Source organism: Bufo gargarizans, chromosome 7, assembly GCF_014858855.1.
Source record: "Bufo gargarizans isolate SCDJY-AF-19 chromosome 7, ASM1485885v1, whole genome shotgun sequence".
Classification (NCBI taxonomy): Eukaryota; Metazoa; Chordata; class Amphibia; order Anura; family Bufonidae; genus Bufo; species Bufo gargarizans.
Genome location: NC_058086.1, coordinates 56,526,566 through 56,543,650, shown reverse-complemented (window position 1 = coordinate 56,543,650; position 17,085 = coordinate 56,526,566). Strand labels below are relative to the sequence as shown.

The 17,085-nt window shown below is 40.8% G+C and overlaps 1 protein-coding gene across 1 annotated transcript in view; it reads left to right on the top strand.

Annotated features, from left to right (window-relative positions):
* Positions 1 to 17,085, top strand: part of TNR (tenascin R) — a 189,671-nt gene that overhangs the window by 93,408 nt on the left and 79,178 nt on the right. Inside the window, exons 9-14 of the mRNA XM_044301949.1 lie at positions 3,247 to 3,510; positions 9,232 to 9,498; positions 9,627 to 9,746; positions 11,874 to 12,017; positions 14,113 to 14,232; positions 14,459 to 14,602. Coding sequence (XP_044157884.1) covers positions 3,247 to 3,510; positions 9,232 to 9,498; positions 9,627 to 9,746; positions 11,874 to 12,017; positions 14,113 to 14,232; positions 14,459 to 14,602 — 1,059 coding nt within the window. The remainder of the gene's footprint in view (positions 1 to 3,246; positions 3,511 to 9,231; positions 9,499 to 9,626; positions 9,747 to 11,873; positions 12,018 to 14,112; positions 14,233 to 14,458; positions 14,603 to 17,085) is intronic.

The window sequence follows — 17,085 nt, the reverse complement described above, 5'->3', positions numbered from 1 at the left end:
TGCCCAATACCAAGTTCTGGATTTTGGTGGTGAAATCCTGAAAGTTCTGTATGTGATGTTGTGTGTTTCCAACCATGGGCGCTAGGATTCTGGCTAAGTATTTTGCCACATTGTAGGTCACAGAGTTGATGCTGCTGACAATGGGCCTGAGAAGGGTCCCCTCCTTATGTATCTTTGGAAGTCCATAAATAGATGGAGGGACTTCCCCAGGGTAGAGGCGATGATACATGGCCCTATCAATGATTTTGTCCTTTTCTAGTTGTTGTAATAGTTCTATAACCTTCTTCTTGTAGCCACTGGTTGGGTCTCGTCTTAGGGCCTCATATGTGTTGTTATCATCCAGGAGTGTGGTCACCTTGGCATCGTAGTCAGATGTATTAAGTACAACCGTGCATCTTCCTTTATCCGCAGGCATCCGCACATCTATTGTCTGCCACAAACAATGCTGTCTTGACACCTTTTTCTGGGAGGTCATTATCACCTACTGACTCCAATTAGGATAATGGATCAACACCTTTGACCCCATGCTGGGTATAATTACCAGATGTTGATTCAGTTACATATTTATTCCCAGAGAATTCTTGTACAGTCACTCAGAATTGAGAAAGCACGTTGGAAGAACGAGTGAAACGTTTTCAAGAAATCTACAGTAAGTCCAGTTGCCTTGATTTATTCCTTACAGATATACCATGACCTGGATAAATGAGAACCTTCACAGACATATTGCAGAGGTGCAGCTCTTGATGTCATTTAGTTCCTTGTTGTACTGCCAACCACTGGGACATAAACCATTGAACAGTACTGACGTCTCAGCCTAGGCACATAGTGATTAGCCGGAGTGATTAACCAACGTCTTCAGTTCAAAGATTCAGTCCCTCTGAGTTTGCAACAAGTGGGGATAACTTGCAGATCGACGAACAGGAGGCATCGAACAACCATCCCACACTACTTGATCTGATTGTTGATGTTTCTTGTGGCTAAAAAATATTGCTTTCAGTCTGGCTTTTATGTGTTTACCATATGCCACTGATTGGAGCTAGATGCTTGAAAATTTAATCATCTGCAGATTTTAGCGACAATCGTTACTTCCTCAAATTTCATAACCTTATTGCTTGTCCTTCTTGGTATTGCTATTTCAATGTTGAGGAGTGTATGCAACCTGATGCGTGCACCTTCTACAATCGAAGGAAACACCAGTTGTATGTAAATAAGCTGTCTTCATTTTGCAGTTAGAATCCCTGGGCTAAAGCTCAGCAGCAAGCGACTCAGATACAGAGATGTCATTGTTTGTGTTTGTGATCTAGCTGAAGCCTCATTAAAATATAGTAAGCTGTAAGTGCATCTGTCTCTCTTAGGTCCACTTAATTCTCACAGTAGATACAATCAGAGTGTCTAATGTGAGAACTGTCAATGGAAGTTTAAAGCATCAGGCACCAGTGAAATCTCTGTAAAGCAACTGACTGCCGGCTCTTGAACCGTTAGATTTACTTTAATATAATAGAATGGTTTTTATCATTTGCCGGCATGCCAGATGTGACTCCTGATGTTTGAAGCCTTGACTTACCACAATAACCTTGCCCCAAGAGACAACTCAACATCAACAAATTGTAGACATTTGATAAAATTGAACTCAAGGGATGGTGCTCTGCTAAATACTCATAAGGCGGATATTATTGTGTGATAAACCATAATTCATGAGGTTTTGTAATTCATTAGAAAGTAAGGACGAGGCATGAGGTATTGCTGCCTTCATTCATTGATTATCTGATTATAGGAAAACAACACAGATTATACAATTTCTACCATTTATGCAAAATGGGAGCTACCAAAGGGTCCTATGTTACTATATAATAGAATAAAATATCCTCAAATTATAAAGCGATGGCATATCGGTAGATGAAGGTTCGACCAGTGGATCCTGAGAATGAAGAAGACACTGCTTTGCATTGTAAGTTTTCCCTGCGCTGCAGCGCTCCCAACCACTGAGCAGAGAACTGCAGCCAGCACCATTTGCTGGAATGTGTGACCTCTTCATTCTTTGGGTTAGTGAATCCCAGGTTAAACCTGCTGATTAAAATGATATCTGGCTTGTGAAAATCGGCTGCGTAGTTCCTGAAAATAAACGACTTTTATTCGTTATGCAAATGAAGACTTCGGTGCACAGAGGGAAGGATAAGGATCCGAGTTACACCGAGGTCTAGGCCCCACCCCTTGGTGCACTAAAACCTTCATTTGCATAAATAAAAGCACAGGTATGTTTTTCTCGGGAACACCAAACCCAGGTATCATTTAATCAGCAAAATCAACCGTACCAGGCTGTATGCAGTAGTTTAACAGGGTTGACACTGCTAAGAATTTAAAAGAAATTGTAGGATAAAAGACAAATTTTCAGCTTTTTTTTCCCAGAGTCATGCCACTCATATCCATCGTCTGTGCTTGGTATTGCAGCTTACATGTTCACCCAATTTCAGTTCATAACTGGTGTAGCTTTCTATTTGACAGCACAGGATGTAAGAAGTTCATTCTTCATAAATTTGCCACATCTCCCTTGGTGGACTGGCGTATGAAACAGTAATCTTTACTTAATGTGCCCCATTACGTTGAGATAGTTGTGTTTCATGTTGGACTGGTCAGTGATCTTCTGACCTCAGAAGAAGGTTGATCACTTTAAGGTATTATGATGGTGGACTCTTCAAGATATTGTTCTAAACATTGGCTTATGTCTCTTTGGGAAAAGTTGAGTTTTGTAGGTAGGCAAACAAGTGATTTAAATATTTACAAGATGTTTAGGACGTTTTTTATGTAAGGACCGAATGCCCAAAACTCATACCTGGCAAAAATAGATGGTCTAGTAGTTCATTCTGGTTATTTGTGGTTTGATGGGAATTTATTAAAAGATCCTGTAGTTGCATCCTAAAGCCAAGATTAATATCACATGTGGGTTTGGTGATGGGTAGTAGACTAGTTTGTAACAGTGAGATTGGAACTTTAGAAATTTACTCAAAAATTAAGCATCTCAAGTACTTCTTAAAGTCGGAGCTGCTTAAAGAGTCCTAAAAATATTGATTATTATTTTAGTTTCTTAGAGTCAAAAATTTGATATTTTCATGTATAGTATGAACATGATTAGAAGTTCTCAGATAAGGACACCAAGTTTCTCAGTATTTTGCTCACAACTTCTTCTATACAGCTCCCAGTGTTGTTTCTTCCTGCTCTAGTCCTAACTTCTATGTTTTTCTGTTCTAGACTTGGATAACCCAACTGAGCTCATGGTCACAGGCTCCACTGACAAGACCATCTCCCTAGCATGGACCAAAGCTGTGGGCCCTATTGACCATTACCGTATTTCTTTCACACCCTCATCTGGTATGGCTTCTGAAATCACCGTTCCCTCTGAAATCTCCCAGTATGACCTCACAGACCTCGAACCTGGAACCGAATATACCATTACTATCATCGCAGAAAGGGGACGGCAGCAGAGCAGAGAGACTACAGTGGATGCTTATACAGGTATGCGATCCATTCAAGCCATTATGCTTTTATTATGCAACCGCTGTGTTTTATACTCCCCTATAATGTGGTTTAATCATTACCCCTGCATACAATTCCAACCATAAAGCTACTCCCACACTCCACCTGGTTAGAGCCTCGGTGATTTGTTTTATGGCCGCCTCACTGCTAAACAAATTAGGTCATAAATTTTACTTAAAGATCATCGCATATTTGTAACAATAAAATAAGTAAAGCAAATTATTTATGGGAGCCTATTTATTATACTGACAATGAGCGGACTTGCATTGCGGCAAATCTATGAATTAATTACCCCTAGTTCAAGAGAAAACAATGTTTTAGACTTAAATTGTTTCTGGCATTTCTAGACAATATGCAAATCATGTATGCTAATGTTGGTAGACTCCTTTCTCTTCTCTTTGAAACCTTTTATTGGTCTTCCGCTTATTAAATATATTGTAAATGGATGCTGTTCCATGGTGGACCACATGAGTGGGACACACGAGATTTAACGCGACACAGGCAAAATCAAAATCGTATTCTGCATTGTTTCAAAAAGCTTTATAATTGGTAATTAATTTATTGGTTATGTTTGCTTTAGAATAATACAATAATGCTGTACTAAAAAGATGACAATTGAAAGTAAATCAGTGACGGATGAGTGTGACTACAATACAAAAGAGTACTGTGATATCATCAAGGGTATATGCATACATAGCAACAGCCCCAATTTTGGTGGGAAAATACCATGAAGCGGGCTGAAAATGGACAGGCTTTGTGCAAATTTAACCAAAAAGTTGCTATTTTGGGGACATTACCAGGGAGTAGTTTAAAGGGGTTGGCCACACATGAGCAACCACCCTCCATTCCCCACTGTGGGAGCTCCAAAAATAACAGAGCGCCAGCTTGGCTATTTCAAGCCATCCCATAATAGTCAATGGAGAGGTGGCCATGCTTGAGCAGTGATCTCCATTCACTGCTATAGGACTACTGAAAACAGCTGAGCGGGCTAACACTGCTGTTTTCATAACTCCCACAGTGAGGAAAGAAGAGCATGCCATGCATGCATGGTGTGCTCTCGTTCTCTTCAGAGGCCCCATTCTGGAGATAAGAGCAGGTCCCAGAGGTGGAACCTGCACCTTTCCGATATCAATAGCATATTCTAGCTATATTTCTTTAATGTCCCAGATGAACCAACCCCATTAAATGTCCCACTTTTGAAATTTTAAGTATGCATATATACCATAGAGACAAACAATGTGGCTGCTAAAGGGCTCTTGGACAGAGGGGACTCACCCTATATATAGTGGTAACCATTGAAGGAAATCAGCATAGGACTCTTCTCTCAAGTGGAACTAAATAATTGGCATGGCAGGGGCCATAGGACATGGAGATAGTATGGAGGGGGGACAAACACCTTCTATCATGAGCGGCAAAACCAGAACCATACTGAGGGCTCATTATGATCTATAGAAAAAGCAAGACAGATTCTTGCATTCCATTTCTATGATTTCAAGTGACACTTGATCTATGGTCGGAATAACATTAATACTTCATACTCTAATCAGACATTCATGTGTTAAAGGGAAGGAATGTAAAAGGTATTTATACATGAGCCAAACATCTCTATAGCCTATTTAGCACAGTAGTTGACAGGTGTATCATTCGTTGCCAACAAAACTTATTTTTTTGCGGTGCAGACCGTTGGATGTAGATCGCAACCCAATTCACTTTAATGGGTCCGCATCTGCAGACGGTGGGCACATGGTCAGTGCCCGTGCATTCCAGACAGCTATTTGTGGTCAACAGCATGGGGATGCTTAAGATCTGTCCGGCTGTTCATTGCCAGATTAGCTGGCCCGATCTCAAGCGCTAGTGTGAAACTAGCCTAATTCAAATGAATTGTCGACAATGTAATGCTAGGATGGGATTAGTACACCTGAGTGAGAAAAAAACCTCTATCATGACCTATTAGAGCATATGAAAAGCGTTAGTCTTCATGAGACAATCCCTTAATAAAAGTATTTAGGTTTACATTAGAGAGGAGCAAGGCTTTCAAGATGTGGTTTGTTTCAAGTTCGCTGAAGACCAAGGGAGCTGTCTTCAAGAGGGAGAAACCACAAGGGCGCATGTTTAAGGATGAGTGAATCGATTCTATCGGTTCAGAATTTGTGCCGAATTTCCCAAAAAGTTTGGATTGAAACAAAATCAAATTTTTTGTGATTTATTTTGGGCAAATGAGAGAAAGAACTATATGAAGATAACACATTGCTGATACAAGTGTTGTGTTCTCCTCTCTGTTTAGCTGCTCACGGCTGCAGATTTGCATATACTCTTCCTAGAAACCTGTAGTATTGTCCACTGGCATACAATACTCATGTATATTTTATGGTCTCCCTAATGACAAAGTGTATCCCACAAGGTCTCTCTCTCTCTCTTGATACAGCTCCCTGGGTCTTCTTGCCTTCTTACTTATTTAACTTGTGGACCTGACATTGGGTCAAATGCATTGCCCCTGGAAGCAGCAGTTTTTCCCACTACTTACCTATTACTAGTGTTGAGCGCGAATATTCGAAAAGCGAATTTTTTTCGCGAATATCGCAACTTCGCGATTTCGCGAATATTTCGAATATAGTGCTATATATTCGTAAAAACGAATATTCGTTTTTTTGTTTTTTTTTCCACAAAATTACAGTACACATATATATGATTGTTTCCCAAAGGTCCAAAAGCTCAGATCTTACTCACATTGCCTAGAAAGTGATTGAGGCGCGAATCTTCGTAAGGCGATTTTATTAGCGCACATGCGAATATCGGCACTTGTCCCAGAACAGAGGCAAAGGGCTTTGCATTCATACATTAGTGAATTGAGTTGCAAATCTTCGTAAGGCGATTTTATTAGCGCACATGCGAATATCTACACTTGTCCCCAGAACAGAGGCAAAGGCCTGTGCATGTGCATTCATATAGTATAGCACCATATTCGCGAATATTTCGAACTTCGTAAAATTCGATTTACGAATATTCGTATTTTTTTGTTTAGTTTCCACCTTACAGATTACATTGATCTGTACTCTGTCAACTACTGTCATCACCCCCCACTGTATCTCGATTGATTCCCAAAAGTCCAAAAGCTCAGATCTTACTCACATTGCCTAGAAAGTGATTGAGGCGCAAATCTTTGTAAGGCGATTTTATTAGCGCACAGGCGAATATCGGCACTTGTCCCAGAACAGAGGCAAAGGGCTTTGCATTCTTACATTAGTGATTGAATTGAGTTGCGAATCTTCGTAAGGCGATTTCATTAGCGCACATGCGAATTTTGCATCTCATAATATGTATTATGCGATGCGAAAATTCGAATTATCGCATATGCGAAATAATAACGAATTCGAATATTCGCGAATATTTTACGAATATTCTTTCGAATATTCGCGAAATTTCGCGAATTCGAATATGGGACATGCCGCTCAACACTACCTATTACCAGTGTTGTTGAAAACACCTCTAGATTAGGGGGTCTCTCGTTCCTCAGGTGCCTTTACTGCAACGTACAATATCAACCTACAGAGCGGCATGCTCTTTATTTCAAAGAAATTATTCTAATCACTTTGACAATAGACTTGAAAATTACTCTCAAACATAATACTAAGTATTAAATGGCGCTCATATAGCATAATCAACACACGTTCAGCAAAGTAGAAATGTATGGCATATTTGCAATCTGAACCCAGCAGCTATTAAGGAAGGAAGGAAGGCTAATCCACTGCTTGTTCAGCTAACAAAGATATGACATTTAAATTGGGTGAACCATGGGTGGTCCTGCCTAATTTAATCAGGCAGCCGGTAAATTGGTAAAACATATGGAAGGCCCATCTCATGAAAATATTAGTTGATTACTTTCACCTTTAAATGCTAAAGGTCTTGGCATTATAGAGATTAAGATAAAGTCGTTAGACTTTATTTCAGTTCACATCTCACTACTCATTTTTTGTAAAATGTTGCCCTGACCTTTCCATGCAGTTTTATATGGTATGCTTCAATATACATGCATGAAAAATTGTGAGGAATCTGCATCCTTGTTATGTTAACACATATGACATTGACGTGTTTTCTGTAAGTATAGAAGACTGTAAGGCATAGAAGTATTCAGTGACGCACACAGTCAAAGATCTGAATGGATGTCTCATTATGGTGCCTGGATTTGCCGCTCCTGACAGGCTTGATATTTGTTCTTCTCACCCTAACCTTTCTGCAACGCCTTCTGCACCTACAATGCAGTTCCTCAGGAGCAGGAAGCTCTGTACTGGTTTCACCACCCAATAGCATAGAAGATGCAATCATCCAGACCTGGATACCCTCTCTCCAATGTCCCCTTAGAAGTCATATGGGCTGTCTCTATGAGACATACAACCTTGTAATAGTGGGCATACACATTAAATGAGTGTTGGCTGAATCTGATGATTTTGGCATGACCCTCCAACCATCTAATGTGTATAGAGGCATTCTAACTCTCCCATACTCCAGGTATTGGAGGAAAAATGATGGATTTCAACATATCAGATCCTCTTGTTCCCAAAACAGAAGTTGGCACTAGTGTTGATCACGAATATTCGAATTTCAAATTTTTATCGCGAATATAGGTACTTCAAAAATTCGCGAATATTTCGAATATAGTGATATATATTCGGAATTTCTAAAATTCGATTTTTTTTTATTGATTTTTTTAATCAGTACACATGATCCCTCCCTGCTTCTAGATTGTGGGCCAATGAGAAGGCTGCAATATACTTGACTTTAGGCGTAGTGTTGTTTGCGAATTTTTCAACTTACAACTATTAGACAAAGAAGATTATAGCACTATATTAGCTAAATTGCTCTATATTTTTTCTAATATTCGCTATATTGCTATAACTTTGTTTTTTCAAATATTCGTAATATTCTAAAACAAGAATATATAGCAATATAGCGAATATTCAAAAAAAATGAATATAGAGCAATTTAGCTCATATAGTGCTATAATCTTCTTTGTCTAATAGTTGTAATTTTTTTCTCATCTGAAGTTCAGATTGGAAAAAAATTACAACTATTAAAAAAACAGATTATAGCACTATATTAGCTAAATTGCTCTATATTAGTTTTTTTGAATATTCGCTATATTGCTATGTATTTTTGTGTTAGAATATTATGAATATTCGAAAAAACAAAGTTATAGCAATATAGCAAATATTCAAAAAAATAAACGAATATAGAGCAATTTAGCTAATATAGTTCTATAATATTCTTTGTCTAAAAGTTGAAAATTACGAAATTACGAAAATTCGCATATTACACGATCATTACCTTGCCGATTTTTCGAGTAAAAAAAATCGTAGAATATAACGAATATTCGAATTTGCAAATATTTGACGAATATTCTACAAAATATTAGCGAAATATCGCAAATTCGAATATGACCCCTGCCGCTCATCACTAGTTGCCACCAGTGGTGTCTTACAGAGGCAAATTCCGCTTTCCCTATTGAGTACATATGCATGATTATCAACGCATACATGATCATGGTGGGGACGTCAGAAGGAATAGCTATTGGTTGATCTGGCATTCATCCGACAGCTATCTAGGATATATGGTCACCATAAGTATTTAAAAATGAGATTACCCAACAGCTCTTATATTACATGTTGTAGCTATTCTATACTTATTTCTCTTTTTCATGCACAGGTTTTCGGCCAATCACCCAACTGTATTTCTCTGGTATCTCAGCATTTAGTGTCAATGTCTCATGGACTGATCCCTCTCCACCAGCTGACAGGTTCATCCTCAGCTATACCCCCATAGGTGGTGATGAACCTATAGAGCAATCTCTTGATGCTTCAACACGCCAAACACAGCTAATGGACCTGCTGCCCAGCACAGAGTACCTGGTCACTCTACTGCCTGTCCATGGGACATTGAGAGCAGAGCTAGTGGAGGGGACAGTAACGACAGGTCAGTAAGAAGCTTTTCTGATCCTCAAAAAACCTTGTTTCTCTCCATTCATACTAGTCTCTATTAATCTGACATGTCATTCTGTAATCAGTTTAGGTTAATGGGTGTCTTCATTGTGTTCACTGCAGGGGTGGCACCTCCTATGGACGTATCTGCTATAAACGTAACTGAGGATTCAATGGCGGTCGTTTGGAGACCACCACCTTCTTTTTTCCACCACTACCGCCTGTCTTACCAGTCTACTAAAGGTAGAATAGAGAGTGTTATTATTCCTAAATGTGTCCTAGAAACCATGCAATGGATGTAAGATGATGGATCTTTTGCAGTTGGTTATTTGATCATTTTAGTCCCAATTCAGAATCTTGAAAATGTTACCAAAATCTATACAATATGACTGCTCTATACAGTCGTGGCTAAAAGTTTTGAGAATGACACAAATATTAGTTTTCACAAAGTTTGCTGCTAAACTGCTTTTAGATCTTTGTTTCAGTTGTTTCTGTGATGTAGTGAAATATAATTACACGCACTTCATACGTTTCAAAGGCTTTTATCGACAATTACATGGCATTTATGCAAAGAGTCAGTATTTGCAGTGTTGGCCCTTCTTTTTCGGGACCTCTGCAATTCGACTGGGCATGCTCTCAATCAACTTCTGGGCCAATTCCTGACACCAACCCATTCTTTCATAATCACTTCTTGGAGTTTGTCAGAATTAGTGGGTTTTTGTTTGTCCACCCGCCTCTTGAGGATTGACCACAAGTTCTCAATGGGATTAAGATCTGGGGAGTTTCCAGGCCATGGACCCAAAATGTCAACGTTTTGGTTCCTGAGCCACTTAGTTATCACTTTTGCCTTATGGAACGGTGCTCCATCGTGCTGGAAAATGCATTGTTCTTCACCAAACTGTTGTTGAATTGTTGGAAGAAGTTGCTGTTGGAGGGTGTTTTGGTACCATTCTTTATTCATGGCTGTATTTTGGGGCAAAATTGTAAGTGAGTCCACTCCCTTGGATGAGAAGCAACCCCACACATGAATGGTCTCAGGATGCTTTTCTGTTGGCATGAAACAGAACTGATGGTAGCGCTCACCTTTCTTCTCCGGACAAGCCTTTTTCCTGATGTCCCAAACAATCGGAAAGAGGCTTCATCGGAGAATATGACTTTGCCCCAGTCCTCAGCAGTCCATTCACCATACTTTTCTGCAGAAGATCAATCTGTCCCTGATGTTTTTTTTTTAGAGAAGTGGCTTCTTTGCTGCCCTTCTTGACACCAGGCCATCTTCCAAAAGTCTTCGCCTCACTGTGCGTGCAGATGCGCTCACACCTGCCTGCTGCCATTCCTGAGCAAGCTCTGCACTGGTGGCACTCCGATCCCGCAGCTAAATCCTCTTTAGGAGACGATCCTGGCACTTGCTGGACTTTCTTGGACGCCCTGAAGCCTTCTTAACATGAAAAGTTCTTGATGATCCTATAAATTGTTGATTGAGGTGAAATCTTAGTAGCCACAATATCCTTGCCTGTGAAGCCATTTTTATGCAACGCAATGATGGCTGCACACGTTCCTTTGCAGGTCAACATGGTTAACAATGGAAGAACAATGATTTCAAGCATCACCCTCCTTGTAACAGGTCAAGTCTGCCATTTTAACCCAATCAGCCTGACATAATGCTCTCCAGCCTTGCGCTCGTCAACATTCTCACCTGAGTTAACAAGACGATTACTGAAATGATCTCAGCAGGTCCTTTAATGCCAGCAATTAAATGCAGTGGAAAGGTTTTTTTGGGATTAAGTTAATTTTCATGGCAAAGAAGGACTATGCAATTCATCTGATCACTCTTCATAACATTCTGGAGTATATGCAAATTGCTATTACAAAAAACCTAAGCAGCAACTTTTCCAATTTCCAATATTTATGTAATTCTCAAAACTTTTGGCCACGACTGTATACTTCACGAGGTACAAGCTTACAAAATCCTCCATAATTGCCTCAGTTTAACAGATGAAAGACATAGCATTCCCTATAAAGTTATGCTGGCCTTATACATTAAGCTAAATATCACCCAAACCTATTGGGTGTCCCAGCTCTGCCCCAATAGGGGAAAGAAGGGTTGGATATGTCGGATTTCATGATATCCATTCCTTTTGTGATGATAAACCATGTCCTTCATGTGTGTGGGGTGTTGGGAAGGATAGCTGCCAATCGTTCCCTAAGGTGTATGGCCAACATTACCATTCTGTACAGTAAATGAAATGAGGAGCTAATGCAAAATACCTCAACTAAAACATATATGATATGAGGTTGTTTTTCCTACATTCCATTTTAAACCTTTGTATGAAACAGATGGATTTATAGATATATCTGAAACACTTTTCTCAGGGAGGATGGACAGTGTGGTCCTTGCCAATGATCGGACTCAATACAAACTCATCAATCTACAGCCATCCACCGAGTACAGGATCAGCCTGAGCAGCATCTGGGGTCGTGAAGAGAGTGAAAGAGTCACTATTATTGCTGAGACAGGTCAGTATAGAACCTGTAATATTTCTAGGTCTACAGATGTTCAGGAAGTAAAGACCTCCAATCAATAACAATGTCTTGTCAGCCTCTGGGCGCTTGGTATGCAACTGATGGAGAGCCACTTTATACTGTATCTAATCCTACTAAACACCTATGGTTGGCTTCAGAGGCTTAGCTCGAAGCTCTTGGACCCCAATCCAAAGTCTATAATATTGGTGTAGAGGTATCTATGAGATATGTTACACTGCAAATAAAGGAGACATCCTTGGAATAAATATATTTTCAAGCCAAGGCACCTCGACCACCTAAAACGAGTTATCCCCTGACTTTACAAACTTTTATGAAATGTGAAGAAGCCCCACTTGTCCACACAGTGACTCAACTCTCTATGCCATACAACATAAATAAATTCTGTTTAACAGATAATGTATTCTAGGCAGTGTTGGACTTGGGTGCCTGAGAGCCACCAGTAAAATGAATTCTGTATAGCTACATGCAAATATTTCATAACCTCCCCTCCCTTCGTAAATTGCACCAACACATGTTTTTTCAGTAGTATCCTGCTACCTAGACAGTGCCTCAGACTGTAGGTTTCCTGGAGACCCTGTCAATTCCTTGCTGCCAGCAGCAGGAACCAGCAAGATGCTGCAAGATGATGGTGGGGGCCCCTGCAGGGGCATTAAGAAGGTTGGTCCCTGGGAAAAAAGATACTGGCTGTCCTTTATCTGCACCTTAAAGTCACCCGATGCCTCTATAATAATAAACTGGGTAATTTGTAAAATTACATGGGCATAGGCTGGTTGAGATACTGTATGCTGCCTATCTGTATATAGTAAAGTCAGTGCACTGAGGGACTAGTGCAGCAAGCCCCTGAGGAGCCAGACAAAAAATGAAGTGGTAGTGGCACTGATGGCGTTGTGTCACATTGTACTCCCTCAGTCTCTTTCAAACAAAGCTAGAACCAGCCCTGTACCTCACATGGATCCAGAGATCTCCCCGTTCATTGCTCCAATTGCTCTGCTAGATTTATAACAAGCTGTCAACTTAGTGGGCACTCACTTTGTTCAGGGGAGTGTCCTTTCTACTGCAGCAGGAAGCAGTTGGAGGATGGAACTGAGCATGTGCTTCCATCTCAGTGAGCGGGAAAGAGAAATTAGAAAAAGAATAAACAGCAGGTGGCGCTATACAGATACATTTAATTAAATAACTCAGCGGCTATACAAAATTTTTAATTACATTCAATTACAAAAGTATTCAGATGCAGGTGCTGGTTTGAAAAATCCTCCATTTGCTCATGACGGGCCAGCCATCGCCATCTTGCTTGAAGATCTTGGTCGAAATTCCGTGTACCGTGATGTATGACATCACCACGTCAACTGGCGTTATGACGTCGGCCGCCCAAGATTTTGCGCTAGCTCTTTGAGCACGATTGCAGCAGCCGCCCCGTCACAAGCAAATGGATCAGGAAAGAATGTTTTTTTGTTTTTTTTACACCTTCTTATGTATATCATATGTCGGCGCCATCGCCTCTCCCTGTCATTGCACCCACTAGTTACAAAGAAATACAAGTTGTGTTGAAGTAATTCGTGTAAAAGTATTTTTTTTTTTGTAAAACTCAGCAAATTTTTAAATACTTTGCTCATCTCTAGCTATAATTATAGAACACGCTGCTAATAAAAAGAAGCACATTCTGATTACCCCCTAGAGACATGGTATGTACCCCCTGGGGTACAAGTACCAAAATTTGAGAACTGCTACATCCACATCTGCGGCAGGCATTCTGGTATTCTGGTCTATCCATAGCCGGACCCCCAGGGTCTGCCGGATTCCATTCATTATAGCAGGGTCTGCCGGCATTCTGCCAGACAAAAAAATGCTGCGTGTCTATACTTAATAAGGTATAAAACATTAGTTTTCACAGTGTACAAATAAGTAAGGGTCAACCAGTTAAATGACAATTTCGTCTCTGCTACATCTGTACATCTTCTACCTCTGTTTCCTAATGCTCCTAACACACAATGGCATGTCTCCCGACCCGTCAGCCACCATCATGCTCATTTCTGGGTCATTTTTACTTGTTATATTTTCCTTTCTGTAGCCTTGGATCCTCCGTTTGGCCTGAGGGCCAGTAACGTCACCGATTCGGGAGCAGTTCTGCAGTGGGAACCACCGAGGGCAGACGTGGAGAGTTATGTAATCACCCTGACACACCACACAGGTCAGTAAAGATCATGCAGAAACCACATGTTTACAGGCATCAATTGAACGTAAGACCACATGCATGCCTGGGGAACAATATAAGCTTGTCCTGGATATATGGATGGGTCGCTGGTGACAGCTGGGCCCTGTAACTAGCCATTAACCTCCGCACGGGGGGGGGGGACCATTGTCACCTGCATTGTGTCTATATCACGCCTGAATATATGTCCTCTCCTACAATTTAGGCTCAGGGGAGACAATTCTCATTGACGGGGACAGCCAAGAATTTCAGCTGCAGAATCTCCTGCCTCGTACCCAGTATTCAGTCTCTCTGGCAGCAAGCGCCGGTCCCCAAGCCAGCCGGAGTTCTGGCGTCAGCTTCACCACATGTAGGTACCATTGATGGCCACCCTTTTTTGTATTAAATATGATATTCCTGTCTTTTAGGATTATAATGGACTCATTCTTTTTGAATTTCCCTCTTTTTGCATGAGTTGACTGATTTTTCTTCATAATCAACATCAAATTAAAGGGGTACTCCGGTTAGATTGTTATCCCCTAGGGAATAACTATTGGATTGGTGGGGGTCCTACTGCTGGGACTCCCACTGATCACGACAACGGGGACCCCGTACCCCCTGCAGTCCCCTAGAAATGAACGGTGCAGCCGGTCCCACAGGCACGTGACGGCTCCATGGGAGTTACGGAGATAGGTGAGCGCTGTACTTGCCTATCTCCGGAACGCCCATAGAAAGGAACGGAGCGGCCAGTTCCACATGCACGTGACTGCTCAATTCTCGTCTATGGGACATCTGAAGATAGGTGAGCGCTGTACTCGTCTATCTCCGGAACTTCCATAGAAAGGAACGGAGCGGCCAGTTCCACATGCACGTGACTGCTCCATTCATGTCTATGGGACATCCGAAGATAGGTGAGCGATGTACTTGCCTATCTCCAGAACTTCCATAGAAAGGAACGGAGCGGCCAGTTCCACATGCACGTGACTGCTCCATTAATGTCTATGGGACATCCGAAGATAGGTGAGCGCTGTACTCATCTATCTCCGGAATTCCCATAGAAATTAAGGGAGCGTCTGGTCCCACATGCATGTGACTGCTCCATTCATGTCTATGGGACATCTGAAGATAGGTGAGCACTGTACTCGCCTATCTCCAGAACTCCCATAGAAATTAATGGAGCAGCCACACGCATGCCTGACCGGCCACTCCGTTCATTTCAGAGGGGCCCAGCGGTAGGACCCACACCGATCTAATAGTCATCTCTTATCCTGTGGATAGGCGATGTGACCTAACCACCTAATGATTGTATAATGAAAAAAGTTCAGCAACTTTTTGATATACTTCATGCATCAATTCGTTATAATGTTTTATTCTGCCGAATTCTGCCCAGGAGGAGGAGCTTCACTGAAGTGCTCTCTCAATGATAATATAGCTGTTGCTCAGAGCTGAGAGGAGGGACTATGAAGCAGCTCAATGCAGACAGCCCTTCACCGTGAAGCTCCGCCTCCTGGGTACTTGGGAGAGCAGGATCTGGCAAATTAAAACATCATATTCTCACTACCCCTGATATTAAAAGCTCTACAAAAGATATGTCTGTCCTGCTCTCCCCAGCCACCACCTAGTGCTATCAGCAGTTCAGCATAGGCAAAATGAATTTTATACCCCCAATCTATGGTTTCTGTAAGTCTATTTTCCCATTAAAAGTTGATTTATTCTTCCCAAGTATTATTTAAAGTTTCCCAGAATAAATTGCTCAAGCGCCTCTCAATTTTGTATATCCGTATTATCCAATATAGAGAGATTCGTTCTCAGATAGGTATTGATGCCCACACATGAAAGGCCTATTAAACTCGGAATAGGACTCTAAACTCAATTTGTTCTATCACTGGTAGCAAGTGAAGTTCTTAAGGGCCCCGTGATCAAATCCTGGGCTAGCAAATTGAATTTATTCTGCACCAAAAATATGTAAATTTCATCCATTCTGCAGCTATGTGAGAGGATAAAAACAATTTTTTTACTTTATTTATTACTGTATTGACGCCCCTGCAATCTATGGCCCAATGTTTGAAAATTTACATAAAATACAATAGAGCACATAAATAGTAAAAGCTGTCAGATGATTTTATATAAGGGGAAATGAAGAAGCTGAGATGGCAATTCACAGACATTACATTTTGGTACAGAATTAGGATACAGACAGCGGAAGGAATACAAACAATATTCGCCCAAATTTCGAAATGCTAAAAGTCTATAAATCCCAGATTCAAACATAAAGAATACATGACTAAGGGTATTATCGACTCGTTTCCCTATTTCTCCCCTAATCATTTCCCCATTCTTCCAAATAATGACATGACACCATGCCATGATTGATGTAAAAATGAAAATCAGCACCGTGCCTCACATGGATCCTGAGATCTCCAACTGCTCTGCTAGATTATCTTCAGGGGAGTGTCCTTTCTGCTGCAGCTCTCTCCCTGTAACTGCCACAGCTTCAGAACATATGGCTGGTGGCAGTGGAAGATTTAAACTGAGCACGTTCGACCAGCTTAGAGAGATGGACAAAAAAATAATGGAAAAAAACAAACAGCAGGTGGCGCTATACAGATACATTGTATTGAATAGCTCACTGGCTATACACCATTTTTAATTACATGCAATTACAAAAGTATTCAGATCCAAGTGCTGGTTTGAAAAAATGTAGAATATGGTTCATGACACAAGCCCTTTAAGTGGATTTTCTTGGTCACAGCAGCTATTTATTTATTAAACAAAACAACATAAATAAGATTAATTACAAAGGCCTTTACCCATGAAGGCCTTCCTAAAGTCTCTAAACAATCAAAAACAACC